At 42.2% G+C, this 23,425-nt stretch overlaps 1 protein-coding gene across 6 annotated transcripts in view; it reads left to right on the forward strand.

Moving 5' to 3' along the window:
* CPVL (carboxypeptidase vitellogenic like) overlaps positions 1-23,425 on the forward strand; it is a 127,638-nt gene that overhangs the window by 36,071 nt on the left and 68,142 nt on the right. For all 6 annotated transcript variants that reach the window (XM_059885888.1, XM_059885889.1, XM_010804326.4 and 3 more), the window contains 4 exons: positions 13,198-13,312; positions 14,304-14,362; positions 16,190-16,269; positions 21,621-21,687. In XM_059885888.1, the coding sequence (XP_059741871.1) occupies positions 13,198-13,312; positions 14,304-14,362; positions 16,190-16,269; positions 21,621-21,687 (321 nt within the window). The remainder of the gene's footprint in view (positions 1-13,197; positions 13,313-14,303; positions 14,363-16,189; positions 16,270-21,620; positions 21,688-23,425) is intronic.

Genomic DNA, 23,425 nt, shown 5'->3' on the forward strand with positions numbered 1-23,425 from the left:
CTGGTTGTCCGTGCCCTTCAAGCAAGCAGCCTCCCAGCATCCTGAGTTCCTCTGCATTCCTGGCCCCTGCCAGCCACAGCCTGCTGTCGTGCAGGCCTTTCCGACTTGTCCAGGGGTTGTTGGGCTCCTTTGCCTGGGCACCTCAGTGAATTTCTCAGCCCCTCGATGGGCTGGAACCATAGCTTCTCCAACAAGATCTGGACCGTGGCCTTGGAAAGGGCCACACCCCACCTTATGAGATGGTCCCTCAGCCCAGATACCCTTTAGAGTTCTCTTTACATATTTATGGTTCTCTTTACATATTTATCCTTCCATTATAATGAATATCCATTTACATTAAAATATGGACACAGGAAGCCTACCCAACACGCTGGCATTTGGCCAACACAAAGGAAGTGGCTCAGTGGGGAAGAAGACCCTCTGGTATTATATCCCCACACTTGTCCTGGGCTGGATGAACATGGCTAATGGAGGCGGGAGCAAACACTAGGACTTGTAACGGTATTGAAGGTCAGTGTTTTCAAGTTAAAAAAAAATATTTGAAAAACAGAAAAATTTAAGAGTTAAAATTTACTATGTGGTTACGGAGAAGTTGTCAGGATCCACAGCAGCTGGTCTTTCTGTCTCAATCTTATTCTGCTAAGACCAGTGAATTACTCATTTATGCTTCATTGCAGATCAGCTTGCTTTGCTTCTACAGGCATTTAATAGAAGATGGCTACCCTACAGTTTCCTAGTTTATCTGTCCTTGGACCATGCAGTAAACAGAGATTAACTAGCACTTCTCCTGGGGGCAGAGTGTGATTGGCCCAGTTTGGGTCAGGTTTTCTTTCTTGGTCCTATGAGCTAAGACTGAAGGTGCTGGGTCATGTGGTAATTAACATGGCTAATGGGCTGCTTCCATTGGTGAATGGACTTAGAGAAGGGGATGTGATTTGGACAAATCTCTTAAAATATGTCTACCACTGATGGCTACAAATACACCGATAATACAGTAAAGATGTGGAGGTCACAGACATTTGTCTTCTTTAAACATTCACTGTTTATCTTCTCTTGGCTATGTACTGGTAGCATCAGGGATCTGGGAAAATAGAAGGTAGGTGAGTGAGACAAATCAAAAAGAAAGTAGCTAAAAATGATAAATTATGGATCATCCCATCCATAGGTATGCTCAGGCTCTGCAGAAACCTTGATATGCCTCATTGCCTTTGAGAAATGAAATTTTAATTGGAAAAACAAGTAAACTTTTTCAGCTGTTTTTTTCTGTGCATCAAGAAAGGAAAGTCTGTCCTTTTCTCCAACACCCTTCCCCCATTCTTCTAACATCCAGCGTTTTGGAAGAAGGCATGAACAGAGAAGCCAGAACTTTCTCACGAAGAAATAATAGCCAGGTAGAAAGGTTAGGAAGGAGAAAGGTAAAGAAGTTTCTAGTGGGGTGTGAGTTGGCTTAAATGAATGAGACAATTCAAAGCTTGATGAGAGTCAGTGGGAACTTGGAAGTGATATGAGGAGGCTTCAGAACGGAAAAAAAGTTTTAAAAAGTTAATTGTCCGTATGATGGTACAGTGACAACTATCATAGTATAGGAAGTTTTTAGAGAGTGTTCAGAATGAACCACTGTGAGTAAAATTCCCCTGAAAAGCACTGAATGTCTTAAGTAAGTTGTTTTACGTGTTGGGAATATGTGTGTATAATTAAAATGTTATTAAGTATCTAGTTAACAGTTCTAGTCACAAAAGCAATTGCTTTAAATAAAAAACCTCTGCCTTCATTACTATCATTAGTGTTGCAGCTGAAATATCAGCTGAACTGGGACCTGTGTGGCAAAATGGGAGTCCATTCAAACATACTTGGGGGAATTTTGAAGACAGTTACATGGGGTACTAATGATTTCAATTACAACAGAACACATTACTTAAACCAAGCAAATGATCAGCCTCTGCATATAGAAGTGTGAAGGGAGCCTTAATTAATTTACTAATCGCACTTCCTATTTTAAGCGGTACCATTGGTTTGGGTCTATAGTGGTTAGGTTGCTGTTTTCTCTTACAGAATGTGGTGTTCCTTTGTGGGGCTGGAGAAAGGGAGTGCCTAGAGTATGTCCCCAGGCCTTGGCATTGGCAGATTGCTCCAATACTTATTGGGTACCTAAGATTCCCTAGGGTTACTCCAATAAGTCCTCTGTCTACAATATAGTACTGAAATCTGAAAGTGTTTACTGCATCCCCAGCCCCAACGTATGAATGTACTGCTTCACTAATTTGTAAGGTTTAGAAGGTTATCTACCACGTGATGTAGAGGAGGGCCCGGGAGGATGGAGTGAAAGATGGGTATGGTTTGATGGGGAACAGGAGGAAAAGGAAGACTCTAAGTATAAGAGGATGCTACTCATGTGGGAAGCAGTAGGGCAGGAGGGTTTCATTTCATTAGTGTTTCCATATAGAGTCCTCTATGCTCACTTTGAGAGTTGGACTGTGAAGAAAGCTGAGTGCCGAAGAATTGAGGCTTTTGAACTGTGGTGTTGGAGAAGACTCTTGAGAGTCCCTTGGACTGCAAGGAGATCCAGTCAGTCTATCCTAAAGGAGATCAGTCCTGGGTGTTCATTGGAAGGACTGATGTTGAAGCTGAAACTCCAATACTTTGGCCACCTGATGTGAAGACCTGACTCACTTGAAAAGACCCTGATGCTGGGAAAGACTGAGGGCAGGAGGAGAAGGGGACGACAGAGGATGAGATGGTTAGATGGCATCACCGACTCGATGAACATGGGTTTGGGTGGACTCCGGGAGTTGGTGATGGACAGAGGGGCCTGGCGTGCTGCGATTCATGGGGTTGCAAAGAGTCGGACACAACTGAGCGACTGAACTGAACTGAACTGAACTGATGCTCACTTAGAAGCAAGGAGGAAGAAGCTGGGTGTTTTTGAAGAATCTCTTTATGTACAGAATGTTAAATAAATGAGTTTTAATACTTCAAATGACAATCTGTTAAGACCTAGGGTATTTTTTTCACCATCATAGTGAATGAATAATGGAATGCGCTAATGTGAGAGATTGTGAAATTTTCTTCAGTAGAGATCTAAAAATTAATTGCTAAACTACCTCCTGGGCTCTTCCTTAAAGAGTGTCCAAGTTCATGAATTGGCCACCAGGGGTCACCAGAAGAATTGAAAGGGCTTCTGAGGCAAAGCCATAATTTCCTGTTCACGAAGAAGAGGGCAATTTGTAATTCTATTGTTAAAGAGACTTCTCACTTAAATATTTAGGATTCTTTTGTCCCTTCTTTTATATTTAAAGTTTCCTTGTCCCTTATTTTTGATCGTCAGTTCTTGCTGCACTACTCTGACCTATATGTCATTGGTAGATATTTTTCTTTTTAATTAAATATATAAATGCTTTTTTGTAAGGTATTATTCACATTTCAAATATTAGCCCATCACCAAAGGCTGCCTTTAAGTATTCAGTCTAACATCTTCCTGTTGTTCTTTTATATTACCCATTTCTTTAATTACTTATTTATTACCAGTCTTCCCACTTTACCAGAAAAGTAGCCAGAGCTAACACTTAAGTAGATACTCTAGGCACTGTTCAAGTGCTGGGCATATATTAACTCTGAATCTGCACAACAGTCCTGTACAATAGACATTATTATTATGTTCAAGCTTATTATTATGTTCAAGCTTATTATTATGTTCAAGCTTATATTATTATTATGTTCTGCTTATGTTCAAGCAGAAGACAATGAGACACAGAGAAGTTAAGTAACTTGCCCAAGGTCACACAGCTATATAATAGCATAATTAGAACTCAGACCCTGACAGTCTAGTGCCACAGTCCATGTTCTTCAGTAACTATCCTTCCTGTCCATGAGTGGGAGCTGGCCTGCATCCCCAGCCCTAGAATAATGCCTGTTGATGTTCTATGTTAAATGAATTAATACTTCATGGCAAATTCAGGGTGTCAGACTATTCAGCCAGATGATGATACATACTGATATATGAAGAGATTTCCACAGCATGCTGTTAAGTGAATGCAGCAAATATAGAATATTATATATTACTGTTTTTGTTCAGTTGCTAAGTCATGTAAGACTAGTTTGGGGGGGGGGAAGGTACTTATGTACATAACATAAGTAACATCTATGAGATATGTGCATATGTACATGTGAGGAGGTAGGGAAGGGTATAGAGAAAAATCTGAAAGACTAAATACTCCAGTGATCATCTGTAGGGAATAGGATTGGTGGGGCAAGAGGGATTTTTTATACCCTCTTTGAAAAAAAAGTAAGAATAAGTATTTTCTTTATGATATGAAAAACTTTAAGTAAAATTTTTTAAATTTTTGACAAAAATAAACACACTCTCTAGTTTCATACATTCTTTATAGTTTCAGAATAATAAGTACTTTAAAAGTCCTTCATTTCCTAAATCTATAAATGAAGTAAAACAGTTGCTTCTTTCTTCATTCAAGTCTGAGTTTTGCAATTTTATTCAGGGTGTCTTCATTTACTTTTCAGTTCAGTTCAGTTCAGTCACTCAATCGTGTCCGACTCTGCGACCCCATGAACTGCAGCACGCCAGGCCTCCCTGTCCATCACCAACTCCTGGAGTTCACTCAAGAGGAGAGTGAAAAAGTTGGCTTAAAGCTCAACATTCAGAAAACTAAGATCACTTACTTTTATTCTTTCCTAAATTGGGGTAGGGAGTGGGAGAAGGGCTTCATTCCCACAATTGAGAGCTAAATATATCACCTAAGGAGTTAGACTGCCAGGGTCTGAATTCTAATTATGCTATTTTATAGCTGTGTGACCTTGGGCAAGTTACTTCTCTGTGTCTCAGTGTCTTCTTGAACATAATAATAATAATAATGTCTATGGCATACCTTTATGCCATTATTACTGACATAATTACTGTGTATGTCATGATGTGATGTCATGCATGTGTGTGTGCGTGTTCAGTCACTTCAGTCGCGTCTGACTGTTTGCAACCTCATGGACTGTAGCCCACCAGGCTCCTCTGTCCATAGGATTCTCCAGGCAAGAATACTGGAGTGGGTTGCCATGCCCTCCTGCAAGGGATCTTCCTGACCCAGGGATTGAACCCACTTCTCTGACATCTCCTGCACTGCAGGTGGATTTTTTACCACTGAGCCGCCTGGGAAGCCTTGTGATGTCATATCATAGTAAAAAAGTCTGAAAGCTGTGGGGTACCTGACTCTTGGACTTTTTGCATTGAACACATGAACCTTTCTTCTCTAGCATCTGATTTTTGCCTTTCATTCCAGATAAGGGCAATATTTACTTCACAGTTTGGTTGGCACATCAGAGTAAGACGATGTTTGTGTGGAATTTTCTTTTTTAAAAAAATGAGCTTCTTCAAAGATTGTTGAGCTCATTCACCTCCTTCAGGAAAGTAAATTTGAGGAGCAGGGTCAGCTGAGGTTGGAGGTGTGTATGCAGATCTCTTATTATTTAAGCATTCCAAGAATGCAGTGTCCTGTGCTTCAAAGTTGCATAATAAAGATGTTTGGCACCGAGGTACCAGACTTGACTTTGTAGTGTGGCCTCTCAGGATCAGACTATTTTTCTGAGAGCCTGGAGCTCCCATCACTGTGCCAGGTCACAGGAAGAGACATGAAAAGCAGGGAAGGGTGGAGTGGAGAGCAGAGGGCCCAGGGCATCCGAGAGGGCAAAACTCTCCATCCCCCTCACAGCTTCTCAGCCCTGCCTGCACATTTAACCACCTGGGAGCTTTTAAAACAAACAGATGCCTGTCTCACTCCAGACCAGTTGAATTGGAATCTTTGGGATTTGAGCCTAAGCAATAGTTTTTTAAAAAAAAAAAAAACAGCTTTCCATGCTTTTTTTTTTTTAATGAGTAGTCAAGATTGAGAACCACTGGCTCGCGTGTAGCTCTTCAGGGCTTCTAGAAACGCATGCATATTAGGAAGGAAGTGGGGGACTGGAGGCCCACAGGAATGGGTGGACTCATAGTATTTTACACACTGGAGGCTGGAACCACTTCCGTGTAGATTCCATCCTCTCTGCACTCCTTGTACTCTCCTGCTGCTGAGTGAATACAAGCTGAAGGTGGTCCTGGGGAGTGGTATTAAGTAGCAAATTAGAGGATCAGAAGTTGTGTTTTGTGACCCCCATGGACTGTAGCCCACCAGGCTCCTCTGTCCATGGTATTCTCCAGGTAAGAATACTGGAGTGGGTTGCCATTCCCTTCTCCAGAGGATCTTCCTGACCCAGGGATGGAGCCAGGGCCTCCTGCACTGCAGGCAGATTCTTTACCATCTGAGCTACTAGCTAATCCCATAGAGGACTGGAGGGGAAATTAAAAAAAAAAAAAATCGCTTATTCAAACAAAACACACGGATGGGGCCAGGCAGGCTAGGGCAGAGCTAGTTACATTTATTCAGCACAGCAGAGTTGACAATATCATTTCGTGATACATCTTCTCATCAGGGTCCTCAGGCAAGCCTGTGAGGTGGGCATTATCGCCTTCTGATGGATGAGGAAGCAGAGGGCTGGAAGAATCTGAGGGCAAGATCACACAGTAGAACCAGCACTTGTCTGGCTACCTGTTCCTGGGCCACACTGCTCTCCCACAGTGGTTTTACAAGGCTGGCTTTGATTTTAATTTGTTTTTGCTTCAGCTTATAAGTTTCTGCTTCTCTTGAATTCTCTGTGGACATTTTCAACACTTTAGTCAAGAGAACTAACTAGTGAAAAAATGACCAGGTAAGATGGCCAAAGGAGCAAAGAATAGCAAACAATCCACTTTTCTTATTCTCCCATTAATAAATGGTTTACATGAAAACTGTCTTATAAATTCCTGGTATTTCTTTCTTACAACAATAGCTAACATTTAAGAACATGTACTATATGCCACTTACTAGGTGTTATGAAAATTAATGTATTTAGTCCTCCCAGCCACCACGTGGCATACGTACCATGATTGATCCCCATTTCATAGGTGGGGAAACTGAGGTCCAAGGAGCTTAGCCAACGTACCTAAAGTCACCCAGCTGCTGCTGCTGCTGCTGCTGCTGCTAAGTCGATTCAGTCGTGTCCGACTCTGTGCGACCCCATAGACGGCAGCCCACCAGGCTCTGCCGTCCCTGGGATTCTCCAGGCAAGAACACTGGAGTGGGTTGCCATTGCCTTCTCCATTGTGTGAAAGTGAAAAGTGAAAGTGAAGTCGCTCAGTCGCGTCCGACTTGTAGCGACCCCATGGACTGCAGCCTTCCAGGCTCCTCCATCCATGGGATTTTCTAGGCAAGAGTACTGGAGTGGCTTGCCATTGCCTTCTCCGAGAAGTCACCCAGCTAGTGGATAGTAAAGCCCAGATGGGAATCCAGTTTGAGACAAGAGCTCACAGACTTTATCTGTTACACTCTGCTGACTCTTAGAACTACAGCCCTGCTGACCCGAGTTCCCAGTTTGCCTCTGGGCTCCTACCTTTTCTACCTGTTTCCTTACTGATCATTTGTGCTTAATGTCCTTTTATCATGCGTTAGGTTTTGCTGCAAGGGCTTGGTAAATGTTATCTCATTTAATGCCTTAACACTGGAGACTGGGTCCCAGGTGGCCCCTCCGAGGGAGGCTCCTCTCCAGCCCATGACTGTTCTGACCATCCCTGCTCCCTTGGCCTCTTCCCAAAGCTCCCAAAGACTCTGTAGATTTTGAAATTTCTCTGTCCCCGCTCTCCTCATGGTTAGAACCCTGCAAGCTCAGCTCTTCTTCCAGGTTCTTGGCTGCGGGTCACAGATCCCCCTCTCCTTGAGTTTCTCTTGCCTTCTGCCTACCGCCTTCTCACATCATCCAGGTAGATGCGCCACTCCACTCCAACTTTCTCATGCAAAAGTGATGTGTCTCTGTGTGACTGGGCTAAGGAAGGAGTTGCAGGATTTCATTCTGGGCCGAAGCAGTAGGATCCTTTCTGGCCAAACATGACTGATCACATATCAAATGAGCCATGACATCACATGAGGGCTCACAGTCACATCATGCCTTGGCCTTGTGGAGACCAAGTGAGCCTTCTTTCAGACTGCTCCCGAGGATTCATGTAGGGCCAGGCCATCTATACTCACTGCTCTCCCACTCGGTTCTTCTTTGGCTTGAAGACTTCTCTATCATTTTCTTCCATCTACAGCATCATTTCCTGGCTCTCCTTGTGGCTGAATCCTTCTTGGCTCCCAAGTCTCAGCTGTGCTCTCAGGATCTCACTGAGAACTTCCCTGATTGTGTGTCCAAAGGAAGTACCTCTTTGTCAGCCCTCACTCACTGTCTTGATATCACCCTTACTTCCTCTTCTTGATGGCTTAGATAGTAAAGAATCTGCCTGCAATGCAGGAGAACTGGGTTCGATCTGTGGGTCAGGAAGATCCCCTGGCAAAGGGAATGGCAGCCTGCTCCAGTATTCTCGTTTGGAGAATTCCATGGACAGAGGAGCCTGGGAGGCTATAATCCATGCAGTCACAAAGAGTGGAAACACAACTGAGTGACTAATACTAACACTATTTCATCTCCACACTCTTAATCATTATGTTTATTCACTTACTTACTGTCTGTATTTTTCATGAAATGTAAGCTTCAGGAGGGCAAGGAGTTGTCTTTTTCACTCACTGCTCTGCCAGGATCTTCTCTTAGCATAGTGCCAACCCCTACAAGGTGCTGAGTGAAAGAAGTAAAGACACCTCTGTCACTGAGGGTGGTGGTGGTGACCACTGCCAGTAACTCTTTTCCAGCATTCCACCCTGCCAGTGGCCTTTCCTTATTTACATTGGCCATATCTCTTAAATAAATCTGCGCCTTCTCTGGGGTTTTGTTGCTATCATTTGCATGGACTATATGACTCAGGTCCTGCCTGCTGCTTCTCAGTTCATCGAGTTGAATGAAGTTAGTGAACACCTTCTCTGTAAATAAAATTAGAAAGTCAGTTTGGACTCTCAGTGAAGGGAGCTGATTGTCACTGAGGAGGGTGGATTCTTTGTTATGACTCTTTGGGAATATTTGGTCAAATGGAAGAGTCCCCAGAAGGCTTAAAGAGCTTAAATGTATATATACTGTGCTGTGCTAAGTCGACTCTTTGCAACCCCATAAACTGTAGCTTGTCAGGCTATGTCCATGGGGATTCCTTAGACAAGAATACTGGAGTGGGTTGCCATTTCCTTTTCCAGGGGATCTTCCCAACCCATGGATTGAACCCAGGTCTCCCACATTGCAGGCGGATTCTTTACTGCTTGAGACACCAGGGAAGCCCTAAATATATATATAAAACTATGCCCTAGGCCATACGGCCTAGGGCTTCCCGGGTGGCTCAGTGGTAAAGAATCTGCCTGCCAAGCCAGGAAATACAAGAGATGAAGACTTGATGCCTGGGTCAGGAAGATTCCCTGGAGAAGAAAATGGCAACCCACTCCATTATTCTTGCCTGGAGAATCCCCATCGACAGAAGAACCTGGCAGCCTACAGTCCATAGGGTCGGAAAGAGTTAGACACGACTTAGTGACTAAACCACCACCACCACCACTAGGCAGGATGCTGGGTATCAGTTCAGTTCAGTTCAGTCGCTCAGTTGTGTCTGACTCTGTGCGACCCAGTGAACCACAGCACACCAGGCCTCCGTGTCCATCACCAACTCCTGGAGTTTACCCAAAGTCATGTCCATTGAGGCGGTGATGCCATCCAACCATCTCATCCTCTGTCGTCCCCTTCTCCTCCTGCCCTCAGTCTTTCCCAGCATCAGGGTCTTTTCAAGTGAGTCAGGTCTTCACATCAGGTGGCCAAAGTATTGGAGTTTCAGCTTTAATATCAGTCCTTCCAATGAACACCCAGGACTGATCTCCTTTAGGATGGACTGGTTGGATCTCCTTGCAGTCCAAGGGACTCTCAAGAGTGCTCTCCAACACCACAGTTAAAAAGCATGAATTCTTCAGCACTCAGCTTTCTTTATAATTCAACTCTAACATCCATACATGACTACTGGAAAAACCATAGCCTTGACTAGACGGACCTTTGTTGACAAAGTAATGTCTCTGTTTTTTCATATGCTGTCTAGGTTGGTCATAACTTTCCTTCCAAGGAGTAAGTGTCTTTTAATTTCATGGCTGCAGTCACCATCTGCAGTGATTTTGGAGCCCCAAAAAATAAAGTCACTGTTTCCCCATGTAATTGCCATGAATTGATGGGGCGGGATGCCATAATCTTAGTTTTCTGAATGTTGAGCTTTAAGCCAACCTTTTCACTCTCCTCTTTCACTTTCATCAAGAGGCCCTTTAGTTCTTTTTCACTTTCTGCCATAAGGGTGGTGTCATCTGCATATCTGAGGTTATTGATATTTCTCCCGGCAATCTTGATTCCAGCTTGTGCTTCTTCCAGCCCAACGTTTCTCATGATGTACTCTGCATTAAGTTAAATAAGCAGGGTGACAGTATACAGCCTTGCTGTATTCCTTTTCTATTTGGAACCAGTCTGTTTTCCATGTCCAGTTCTAACTGTTGCTTCCTGACCTGCATACAGGTTTCTCAAGAGGCAGGTCAGGTGCTCTGGTATTCCCATCTCTTTCAGAATTTTCCATAGTTTGTTGTGATCCACACAGTCAAAGGCTTTAGCATACTCAATAAAGCAGAAATAGGTGTTTTTCTGGAACTCTCTTCCTTTTTTGGTGATCTAGCGGATGTTGGCAATTTGATTGCTGGTTCCTCTGCCTTTTCTAAAACTAGCTTGTACATCTGAAAGTTCACAGTTCATGTATTGTTGAAGCCTGGCTTGGAAAATTTTGAGCATTACTTTACTAGCATGTGAGATGAGTGCAATTGTGTGGTAGTTTGAGCATTCTTTCGCATTGCCTTTCTTTGGGATTGGAATGAAAACTGACCTTTTCCAGTCCTGTGGGCACTATCGAGTTTTCCAAATTTGCTGACATATTGAGTGCAGAACATTCACAGCATCATCTTTCAGAATTTGAAATAGCTCAACTGGAATTCCATCACCTCCACTAGCTTTGTTCGTAGTGATGTTTCCTAAGGGGCACTTGACTTCACGTTCCAGGATGTCTGGCTCTAGGTGAGTGATCACACCATCGTGATTATCTTGGTCATGAAGATCTTTTTTGTACAGTTCTTCTGGGTATTCTTGCCACCTCTTCTTAATATCTTTTGCTCTGTTAGGTCCATACCATTTATATTCTTTATTGAGCCCATCTTTGCATGAAATGTTCCCTTGGTATCTCTAATTTTCTTGAAGAGATCTCTAGTCGTTCCCATTCTATTGTTTCTCTCAGTTTCTTTGCATTGATTGCCTAAGAATGCCTTCTTATCTCTCCTTGCTATTCTTTGGAATTCTGCATTAAAATGGGTATATCTTTCCTTCTCTCCTTTGCTTTTCACTTCTCTTCTTTTCACAGCTATTTGTAAGGCCTCCTCAGACAGCCATTTTGCTTTTTTGCATTTCTTTTTCTTGGGGATGGTCTTAATCCCTGTCTCCTGTACAATGTCACGAACCTCCGTCCATAGTTCATCAGGCACTCTATCAGATCTAGTCCCTTAAATCTATTTCTCACTTCCACTGTATAATCATAAGGGATTTGATTTAGGTCATACCTGAATGGTCTAGTGGTTTTCCCTACTTTCTTCAATTTCAGTCTGAATTTGGCAATAAGGAGTTCATGGTCTAAGCCACAGTCAGCTCCTGGTCTTGTTTTTGCTGACTGTATAGAACTTCTCCATTTTGGCTGCAAAGAATATAATCAATTTGATTTCGGTGTTGACCATCTGGTGATGTCCATGTGTAGAGTCTTCTCTTGTGTTGTTGGAAGAGAGTGTTTGCTATGACCAGTGCGTTCTCTTGGCAAAACTCTATTAACCTTTGCCCTGCTTCATTCTGTACTCCAAGGCCAGATTTGCCTGTTATTCCAGGTGTTTCTTGACTTCCTACTTTTGCATTCCAGTCCCCTATAATGAAAAGGACATCTTTTTTGGGTGTTAGTTCTAAAAGGTCTTGTAGGTCTTCACAGAACCATTTAGTTTCAGCTTCTTCAGTGTTACTGGTCGGGGCATAGACTTGGATTACTGTGATATTGAATGGTTTGCCTTGGAAATGAACAGAGATCATTCTGTCATTTTTGAGATTGCATCCAAGTACTGCATTTCTGACTCTTTTGTTGACTATGATGACTACTCCATTTCTTTTAAGGGATTCTTGCCCACAGTAGTAGATATAATGGTCATATGAGTTAAATTCACCCATTCCAGTCCATTTTAGTTCTCTGATTCCTAAAAGAGTAACAGTCGATGTTCACTCTTGCCATCTCCTGTTTGACCACTTCCAATTTGCCTTGATTCATGGACCTGACATTCCAGGTTCCTATGCAATATTGCTCTTTACAGCATTGGACCTTGCTTCTATCACGAGTCACATCCACAACTGGGTGTTGTTTTTGCTTTGGCTCCATCCCTTCATTCTTTCTGGAGTTATTTCTCCACTGATCTCCAGTAGCATATTGGGCACCTATTGACCCGAGGAGTTCCCCTTTCAGTATCCTATCATTTTGCCTCTTCATACTGTTCATGGGGTTCTCAAGGCAAGAATACTGAAGTGGTTTGCCATTCCCTTCTCCAGTGGACCACATTCTGTCAGACCTCTCCACCATGACCCGCCCGTCTTGGGTGGCCCCACACGGCATGGCTTAGTTTCATTGAGTTAGACAAGGCTGTGGTCCATGTGATCAGATTGGCTAGTTGTCTGTAATTGTGGTTTCAGTCTGTCTGCCCTCTGATACCCTCTCTCAGCGCCTACCATCTTACTTGGTTTTCTCTTATCTTGGACGTGGGGTATCTCTTCACGGCTGCTCCAGCAAAGCGCAGCTGCTGCTCCTGACCTTGGACATGGGGTAGCTCTTCATGGCTGCCACTCCTGAGGATATACAAAGGCAAATCTTTGATCATTCCTGGGTATTCTGGCTATTGGCGAGAAAAGACTTAACTGCATAAGATAGATACCAGCATATGAAATAAATATTAATTCTAAACAAGAAATGCCAGTGCTTTACTTCTGTAGAGCGTGGTCATGGGGAAGGTTTGATGAGACTTAGTCAAGGCTGTGAAAGACAGAGGATTTAGGTGAGTTTGCTTGGGTATTTTCTGAAGCCTTAGCACTCTGTGTATTCACTGGGTTCTTTGTCCTTTCTAGATAGAGCCACAGAATGCACCAGTCGTCCTTTGGCTGCAAGGTGGGCCAGGAGGCTCATCCATGTTTGGTCTCTTTGTGGAACATGGACCTTACATTGTCAGCAAAAACATGACTTGTAAGTATTGCTTGGACTCTGGTTTCCCATGGAGAGTTCTTCATTTGAACCTTATATCTGCTTTAGAAATAACTTAGTGTGAACAGTGAACCTCTAGAAATAGCTTTATAGTTTCAGATTATGAAAACGTAATTTTCTGGCAGTGTCTGTCCAGGAAGGAGGAGCCAACAGGGTGAGTGTCCTGACTGGGCTGCTTTCTGCCTTGAAGTTTGGGTGAAATGTTCCACACTTTGTTCTGCTAGTCTACTGCTGACTCAAGCAATCCAGACTTATGAAAACAGTTGGCATTTATTACTGTCTGGGCAAGACCTTTTGTGTGGGACCAGTGGGTGGAATTATATCCCTAATTATTCATACAAACTGAATGGCGTACAGTTCAGCCACACAAATGATCAGATATCTTAGAAGCAAGGTGCTGAGGGCTGAGGGCCATAGGAAGGAATGGAGAAGGAGCTACATCCAGCTCTAACCCAGGTTTATCTCCACCTCAGTTTTAGCGGAGGGGAGATTGTTTACTTTCCCCAGGTCAGAATTTGGAGTGTGAACCAGTTTGTGACTTGGTATACTTCTGTACACAATTCTGTCGAAGTTGTGGATCTCTTCAGTGTTGGATGGGAGGGAAGATTCTGGAGAATCAGAGGTTAAAGAGAATTTACTCAATTGGACAGATAGGTTTATTGCATCTGTGGGTGATGGGTGTTTCTGCATGAGGCAGTTGCATGGGGTTTTGTTTCCAACATTCATCTTAGGTGTAGAAACTCTCTGGTTCTGGGAAAAGTAAAGGAGAGGAGGGGAGGAGGAAAAACAGCTGGTGTCTGTACCTGCTGCAGGACAGTGACGCAGGGTCAGAGGGACGCAGGGTCAGAGGGACACCAAGAGTTCCCCAAACTGGAGGGGACAGGTGGGAGTGTTGGGCTCCAAACCAGAGCTAGATGTTAGGTGGAATGTTTTATTAAGGGCTCAGTCTCAAGCCTCTTCTCTGCTTTACTAGTGTTTGCCAGAGACTTCCCTTGGACCATTACGTTTTCCATGCTCTACGTTGATAATCCTGTGAGTACCTGGGGTCTTGTGAAATGGCAGTGTTGGCCTCTCTAGTCTTTTTTTCTTTCATTAAGTACATTTGTTAAATAGAAAAACACCAGATTTTTTTCTTTTTAAAATAAAATTATTTATTTTCTTTTTAAAATAATTTTTAAAAATTTTATTGGGCTGCTCCAGGTCTTAGTTATTGCCTAAATGAGATCTTAGTTGCCACGTGCGGTATCTAGTTCCCTGACCAGGGTTCCCACCTGGTTTCCCTGCACTGGGACCACTAAGTCTTAACCCTTGGAGCATCAAGGAAGCCCCTATAATTGTCTATTTAAAAAACACATTTGATTCAATTTGTCCCGTTCTCTCCTTCAGCATTGAAACACATACATTGCCATATATAAAATAGATAGCTAACTAATGGAAGTTGCTGCATAACACAAGGAGCTCAGCCTGGTGCTCTGTGACCACCTAGAGGGGTGAGACAGGATACAGGATGAGGGGGAGGTCCGGGGGGGGACATATGTATACCTATGGCTGATTCATAGTGTTGTATGGCAGAAGCCAACACAATAAAGCAATTATCCTCCAATTAAACATTTTTTTAAATTGAGATTTAATTTTTCTAATATGTACCATTATATCCAAGTTTGGGAATTTTCCTTGCTGCTTTCTCTCCTTCCCTCATTTCTGGTCTTATGAAATGTTCTCTTCACTGAGTTATACCATCCAGGAAGGGATGACTTTCTCTCTACTGATAATATGGGTTTCTCTATAACTTGGGTTTTTTTGTAGCGGGGGAACACCTAATCTTTCAAATACAGCTCTGATATAAAAAGTCAAAACTAGCCCCTTTCACTTATCACAGTGAGCTGAATGCCTCATCTCAGGGAGAGCAAAAGGTAGAATTCTCCTTGGGACATTTTTATGAAATCAAATCAAATAAACTACAATATAGGAGAGTAACTTTAGGGTCAACTCCTGCAGATTGGGAGTATCTGTCCTCTAATCTAACTTCTTTCACTTCCCAGACGGTTCAAAGAGAAAACAGAAAAATAGGAAGGAAAAAATCCAACATTCTTGCTCCCCCCTCACCTCCGTCATGTTTTGTCAGCCATCTTCTTTCCTAGTCTAGAATTCCATGTTTACATTAAAGTCTAATTAAATGTTCTGTTCCCTTGGCTGTTTGGAAAAAAACAAAAAATCAAAAATATTTACAACTGATGTATATGGTGGGGGTGCATTCCTTGTACATATTGTTGACCCAAAATAAGTAGTAGCTTTTTCTATTGATTTACTCAGTTGTCTATGAACTTCCAGGAATAAGGAACTATTAGTTTAAAGTTAAACTTTATTTTAAAACCCCTTATCTGCTGAAGGTGAAAGGGTTTAGTGGCCACATTTATCACAAGTAAAGAAATGGGGAAAAAAACTGCACACACACACACAGCTAGCTTTTATCTTCAGCCAATAGAGTTCCTTCTTAGCAGGACAGAGCAGTGCACCTTCCAGGTTTCAGAGAGGAGGCAACTTTGACTCTTTTGCTACTGTAGCAGAGGCCAGGAAAGGTGAGTTTCTCATCCTTAAATAATCATCTGGCAGGGTCCCCACTGCAGGATCAAAGAAGAGCTTTGCACTGCCAGTTTATTTGGGCTCAGCAGAGGGAAGGGGGACATGGTGACATGCAGCATCCTTCTGTGAGCATGGATGAGTGCTCATGGGTGATGTCAAAAAGCTGAGGCCAAAGGCATGACCTTGGGAATAATGTTGATTTCCTTCCCATGTGGTGTCTCTCAGCAAGATGTGCATTTCTCTCTGTTTATACCTGCTTATTTATTTCACCTTCAGGTGGGCACAGGTTTCAGTTTTACTGACCACGTCCACGGATATGCGATAGATGAGGATGACGTGGCTCGAAACTTATACAGGTAAAAGGCCCTGGCTTTCTTTTGGCCATCTTCAAACCAAATGATTTTCTATTTCAATATGAAAATTCCTCCAGTAGTAGAAGTATTATTGATTGGTCATCATAGTCTAGTTCCTGAAGATCTTTTAAGAATACTTCTACATGAGGAGTGTGCACACACACGCACACACACGGCCTGTTTTCCATTTTGTTATGTTATAATTGATAACTGTGAAGTGGCCAGCAGAGAAAGTAGCAGGAAGAACTGACATCTTAAGGTGTAATTTTGTAAAAATATCCTTTGAAAAACAATAGAAACAGCAGAATTATTCAACCAAATATACTTTCCCAACCTTTCAACTAGCTGCCTGAGAGGTTTCTGCTTGCTTCCAACATTATTTGTATATTGAACTTTGGATTTGCCAAGAAACAACATCTCAGATGTTTGTTTTTTTCTTTCCCAGGAGTCCTCCTTTTGTGGCCATCACAAAATGCAGTTTTTCATTCCTGTGTTTCTCCTTCATGCCTTTTCCAAGCGGAAAGCTCAGCTTGCTAGCTAGTCTCTTACTTTTCCTTTCATATTACAAATTTATTCTTTTACGCAAAAAATTAAGGAAAACGTGAAGTTGTAAACCTGATCAAACAGTATACATATAATATCTTCCTTTCTCTTTTCTTACATTCATTATAGCTATTTTTAGTACATTTTCTTAAAGTGACCTTTCTTATTTGGTCATTTTTTTTCCCCCCAGTCTGTAAATTATTACTAGAGCCCAGGTCCTGGATTCTTTCCAATCACTAGGGTCCCCCCACCCCCTGCCCTACACATTGTAATAATTTGCTGAAAGAATCCTAGTGGCCAAAAAGAGTTAACCAGCTCCTCTATGCTGCCCCCCTACTTTCACCAAACAACCGGCCTGCTAATTGGTGAGCAAACCCAACCAATCCCCAAAGTGAAAGTGAATCTAATAGGAGTCAGTGTTTTTTTTGATCTCTGACAAAAGCTTTCCCTTTTATTCTTCTTTCTTCCCTAGGCGATGGCTGGCGGGAGGGGGGGTGGTGGGGGTAGGGGAGAGGAAAGAACTTTCGGCCTCTCTCCCAGAGATGTTTCTTCTCTGCTGCTCCAGAAAATGACATGGCTGGTGTCTGTCTTGCACACTTTTGTTCGCCACATGTCCCGTTATTTTAACACGGTCATTCAGTCTCCAGGTGAGCTGACTAGGATCCACACTTCTGCTTCCAGATCCTGTGGGTCCTTAGCCAGATCTTGGCAGGGGTCCCTCCGCTGCCACCAGCTCAAACACCTCCTTTTCCCCGCCACAAACATAATCCTGATGGCAGTCCTAACAAGTTAACTCAAGGGCCATGTCTTCCTCATTTAGTACTGAACTGTGAGCTCTCATTTTTCAGGTCGGAAACATACATCCCCCATACCCTCCTCCTCTAACCCTCTTTTGGCTTAACTCCAAACAACCTCAGTTGTTTAATTAGCAAACACCCTGAGGGCGGAGGGTCTGTATGAAAGAAATACATCAGACCCTGTTAAGCCAGAGCCTTGCACCCCTGCCCTTCCTCTTCTGGCTCTCCAGCCCCTCCCCCAAAGATGGTCACAGCTTCCAGTTGACCCTCCTAGTGGATATTTACTGCTGACATGTGGTTCGTCTCCTCTTGCAAGACATGTAAAGAGAACCTATTTCAAAGCATCCATTGTTTATAGCTGTTTTAGTTCTTTTTGCTTCAGGCTCTTAGAACTGGAAAATAGCTAATCAAGGGTAGCGCAGAAAACTGATTTCAGCTGTTTCCTTTATGGTTTATACTATTTGTTTCCCTTTGTGACTGCACTCTTCTCCCCAGCTGTCCAGATGGGTGTTTGGAATAAGAAGGTCGCTTTGAAACCTATCAACAGGCTACTACAGGTTTAAAGGGTAGAACTTTCTTTTTCTTCCTTTGAAAACCATCTTTCTTTTTTTCTGAAAATCCCACTCCATTTCACTATTAATAGTGCACAGCTGAGAGTAGATTCCTAAAAAGACATTTGACATTTACATTTAGGCTGCTTTTCTTTGTTGGAAATGAAACTTTTTCCGCAAACAAGATGTTTAGACTTTTTTTTTTTTTTTGCTGTGGTAGTCTCTCAGTCCTGTCTGACTCTGCGACCCAACGGACTGTAGCCACCAGGCTCCTCTGTCCATGGAATTCTCCATACAAGAATACTGGAGTGAGTAGCCATTCCCTTCTCCAGGGGAATCTTACCAACCCAGGGAGTGAACTCGTGTCTCCTGCATTGCAAGAAGATTCTTTACCATCCGAGCCACCAGGGAAGCCCATTGCTAAACAAAACTTCATAACAATGTGACTATGAAACAGTTTTATATATTAAATTGAGAACAGTATTGAATGAAGGGTGCAGGTGAGATCATGGCCCAGCCACACTAGATGTGGAATGAATGAATGCTGAGGATAGCTCCCATCTGATGCAAGAGAACAAAACCACTGGGATCCTTGTCGCTATGCTTCTTTCAGCCAGACTATCAGTGACTAAAGGTATACCTTGTCTGGCTTTTGTTGGTATGGAGCTTTTGCTGAGATTATTTTCACCTCAGTTCTCCTGAATGTCTTGTATTTCTATGACCCTGACTCCACTAGAGCAGACCAGAGTCTAGAGCTGTCCTTGGATCTGTAATGTGTTATCATTTACATCCACCTCCTCTGCCCTGAGCCCATCTTCTCTTTAAAAAAACTATCTGAGGGGTGGTTTCTCCTGATCATTCACCCTTGCCTTCTGTGTTTCATCCCGTTGTCTCTTAATGTACCTTTCTGCCACTGAGTAGCCTTTGACTAAAATTCTATTTATTTGACAAGGCCTTGACACGATGCCAGCAAGGTTCCAAGTGGAAAGACATGGAAGAGACATATGCTTTGTGAGTCATATAGCTCTTGTGCCTGAATAAATGCATGGAGTACACACGCGTGCACACACTCGTATGCTGTGTATTGGGATGATCAAAAATTCGTTCGGGTTTTTCCATAACATCTTACAGACAAACCCAAATGAACTTTTTGGCTAACCTGATATTATATGCTTTAGCAGTTGTACTTATAAAGTTTGCAGTTTAATGTGAGGATAATTCTAGATTTTATTTTTGAACAACCCTTTACCATGTAATGGTCTAATCCTTGATGAAAACTCAGTTCAGTGAACAAATGGCATATGTACCTCCAACTTACCAAATTTACCTTTTTCATTTTTCATTCCCATTTAAGAAATACCTACTAAGGCATTGCTATGATTAGCCAAGTTTTTGTTCAGATCCTACTGTGAAATTAAAATTCCATGATAACTTCCTCAATTGGGACCTTGCCTTGGAAACTTCAACTAGAGAATCCTGTTTTTGCCAGCTAGAAGTAACCTGGGAGATTATCTCCTTCAACTAAGATTACCGGATAAAATACAGAATGCCAGTTAAATTTGAATTTCAGGTAAACAGTGAATAATTTTTTAATCTAAGTATGTCCTATGCAATATTTGAGACAGACTTAGACTAAAATATTATTTGTTGTTTATCTGAAATTCAAATTTAGTTAGACATCTGGTGTTTTATTTGCTAAATCTGGCAACCTCAACAACTCTCCAACAAATTCTTTAAGGAAATAAGTTTTAAGCTAAAGCACAAGGCTTAATTGAGATTTACTATATTAAATTGTCTATTGCCATTCCAACTAGCAGGAAGAGAGAAAGAGAAGTAATTTTTAGCCTGAAGGTTAAAGAGGCAAGCATGGAGAATAAACTCCTATTTTTATCTCAGCTCTAAAGGCAGCGTATTGCCAGCACAAACATGGAGGCTATGTAATGCGCTTTCCAGATTTAGTTGCTACAAAGATTTCAGTTACTATAAATAATAAGTAAATACACTGAAACTCTACAGTAGAGTTTAATGTTGGCTTGTTTTTTTTTAAGATTATTTTTATGTGGACCATTTTTAAAGTCTTTATGAATTTGTAACAATATTGCTTCTGTTTTATGTTTTGGTTTTTTGGCTGTAAGGCATGTGGGATCGTAGGTCCCTGACCAGGGATCGAACCCTCACCCCTTGCATTGGAAAGCGAAGTCCTAACCTCTGGACAACTAGAGAGGTTCCAATGCTGGGTTCTTAATGGAGCCTTTGAAAATTAAGTTATTGCTGGGATTGTGGTGATTGTAATGACCCAATTTTGCCTCTGTGTAACCCTTGAACTTTCTGCTCCCGGTTTTGCAGGGCCTTCTTGTCTTTTATCTTCACTGGCTAGTTCACAGCTTTTAGTCTCTCAGCAGGAAACGAACAAAAACCCTGCCCAGCTTCTCAGGCATTGCAATCTAGGTCAAGACATTCATAAGGCTTCGGAGTTTCACAAGTTTTTGTCTCCTTTATGAAAGATTCTGTTCAAGTAGAGAATCGTTCAATAACCCACCCTTTTCTTGCTTGTTATGAAATAATTTCTTGAGTCTGTTTAAATCTATTTCAGCATACCAAAGTGGCTGTTGGCAATCTTTAGTAAATGTGGATATTTTGAGCCCAGAGGCCACTTTGCGTTTACTTCCATATCTGTGGGCATTTGGTGATTTTCCTTTAGGCTATAGTCATTTTAGGGGGCTTCCCAGGTGGCTTAGCAGTAAAGAATCCACCTGCGATTGTAGGAGACACAAGAGACATGGGTTCAATCCCTGGGTCAGGAAGATCCCCTGGAGTAGGAAATGGAAACCAACTCCAGTATTCTTGCCTGGAAAACTTCATGGACAGAGGAGGCTGACAGGCTACAGTCCATAGGGCTTCAAAGAGTCAAACACACTTGAGTGACTGAACAGATACACACCTAGTCAGTTTACAGTTTTTCTGTTCTTTGGTTATTTAAACACTGAAATTCTAGGGGCCACATTAGAATATAGAAATGTTCAGTGTTCCCCACAGAGAGAGGCTGGTAAGCAACTGAGGTTCCCATTACCTCACCACAAACTGAGGTTAGTGGGACTATAATGTTTGTAGAACTAACTCCACAAATTGCTAAATGATAGGTGAAAGCCTGTGGCACTTTGCTCAAGGGTCCCCTCAACAGGCAAGTGATTCAAGTTGGTAACCCAGGGATTTAGAAACCTTTCCAGAGTATTGATGTTCACTTGTATGAACTTCTGAGTATCACAGAGCAAGCCTACAAGTATTTTTCTAACCATCCACAGAGTATGGAGTGTCATACAGTCATGAGACTTTGAAAACAATACCTCCAGAAGCTTATAGCATAATGGTATCTTAATTCAATGCGAAACCTCTTGTCTAAGGGTGAAACTGGGTAGTATAGTATGATTCCATGTAATTTTTATTGTTGCTTTTCTTTTTGCAGTGCATTAATTCAGTTTTTCGAGTTGTTCTCTGACTATAGAGACAATGACTTTTATGTCACTGGGGAGGTAAGTTGAAATCATATTTTCTTGTGTACTTCCAACATCATCAGGACTGGAATATACTATGACACCTGTGGTTTATCCATTCAGTGTGTACATACACATTAGTTCAATCCATATAAAAAATTCTCAAATCATTCCCTACTATGTCTGAGGCTTTGAACAAGTATTAAAAATTCAGTGATGAATAAGATATTAATGCTGCCATAAATCTGAGAGTATAATAATAAATACAACACAGAATGAAAAGTACAATTAGAAAAGTAGCTGCAAAGACAAGTAGCTTAAGGTGAGCAAATAGCTACCTCTCAAGATGTGATCCACAGGAAAAGTCAGACAGAGGAGGCAAGAATTAAACTGGACTTTGAAGGATGAATACGGGTGTATTAGTCAAGGCTTTTCTGCTTACAAGTGACAAAAACTCTATTCAAAGTGGCTTATGTAAAACAGGGGATTGACTTGTTCGCATCAGGCATGGCTGGATCTGGGTGCTCAAACTTTATCATCAGGATTTTGTATCACATTCTCCTGATCTAGTTGTTTGGCTTTGCACGTGACTGGTTTCATTCTCAGGTAAGTTTTTTTCACCTGTGCCCTCACCTCTCCAATCCACTCCAGAGCTCTAGAGATAGCCTAAAGGCTAAACTTATCCCTCATCAGAATTCCACCACATTTCTAAATCCCATTGTCCGTTTGGAGCCCATGCCCATTCTAGGGATCGGGGGATGGAGTATACAGATTGGCCAGAATGGTGCCTAAGGCCCACTGCAATGCTCTAGGAAGCAGCAAATGATCTTGAAGCCTTTACACCTGAGCCACAAGCTTGAGAATGGGGGATGAGTGGTCTCCAGAGGAAGATCTGAGTGATGATACCAGAAGGAGGGCTGGAAGGATGCAAGCACAGACCACAGGTGTCCATTGTAAGGGTGTCAAAGTGGAAAAGGGTCTCAGCTTTTCCAAGGGAATGGCAAGTTAATGGAACTAGTATCTTCCCTCTCTTCACCTTCTTTCTCCTTTTTCTAAACTGTCTAGAAAGGATATCCTGACTATTTAACTTCTTACACTTAAGTCTTTTTAAAAGACCGTTACCTAGTTAGGATTTTTTAGGACCTCTACCAGTAATTCCCTGCTGTTCCTTCCCTTTTAACCCATTTCAGAGGCAGCATGGGGAAGGGGGAAGGAAGCAACACCCCTGTCATTTTGGTAGCAACCTTGGAAAACACCCAGTCAGCAGAATGATCTGCTTAGAGTGTAATTCCTTGTCTTGTGAATAATGTGACAATGTTGTTAACTGTGATGTTGAACTTTTCAGCAAAGCTGCCAATTTTTCAATGAAAAACTTGACTTGTCTACTTCATGTCAGTCTGGTGATTTCATGCATGTAATTTCTGAATGTGTGCAGGAAAGGACAGTTTTTTTTTACATTCTCTGCTGCCAGGATGAATACTTTTAAAGAAACTTGTGCCTTCAAAGTGATGAAGGAAGATGGGAATGAGGGGGCAGGGGCTAGGGTGGAGATGCCCTTGCCAGGCAGCAGCATCTCTGTAAGAACCATGCAGGAGATGTTAAATCAGGGGGCACACCTTTTTCTAGAATGAAGAGCACTCAGTAGTTCCTGATGGTTTATTATTTGCAGAATGTGGTGTTTCTCTTTAGTTTGTTCCATCTGGTCTTCTGTTAAGGCTAGGAGGAAGAATGGAGAAGTGGAAGGAATTCTGCATTAATCATTAGGAGACCTGAGGTT

Source organism: Bos taurus, chromosome 4 (assembly GCF_002263795.3).
Source record: "Bos taurus isolate L1 Dominette 01449 registration number 42190680 breed Hereford chromosome 4, ARS-UCD2.0, whole genome shotgun sequence".
NCBI lineage: Eukaryota > Metazoa > Chordata > Mammalia > Artiodactyla > Bovidae > Bos > Bos taurus.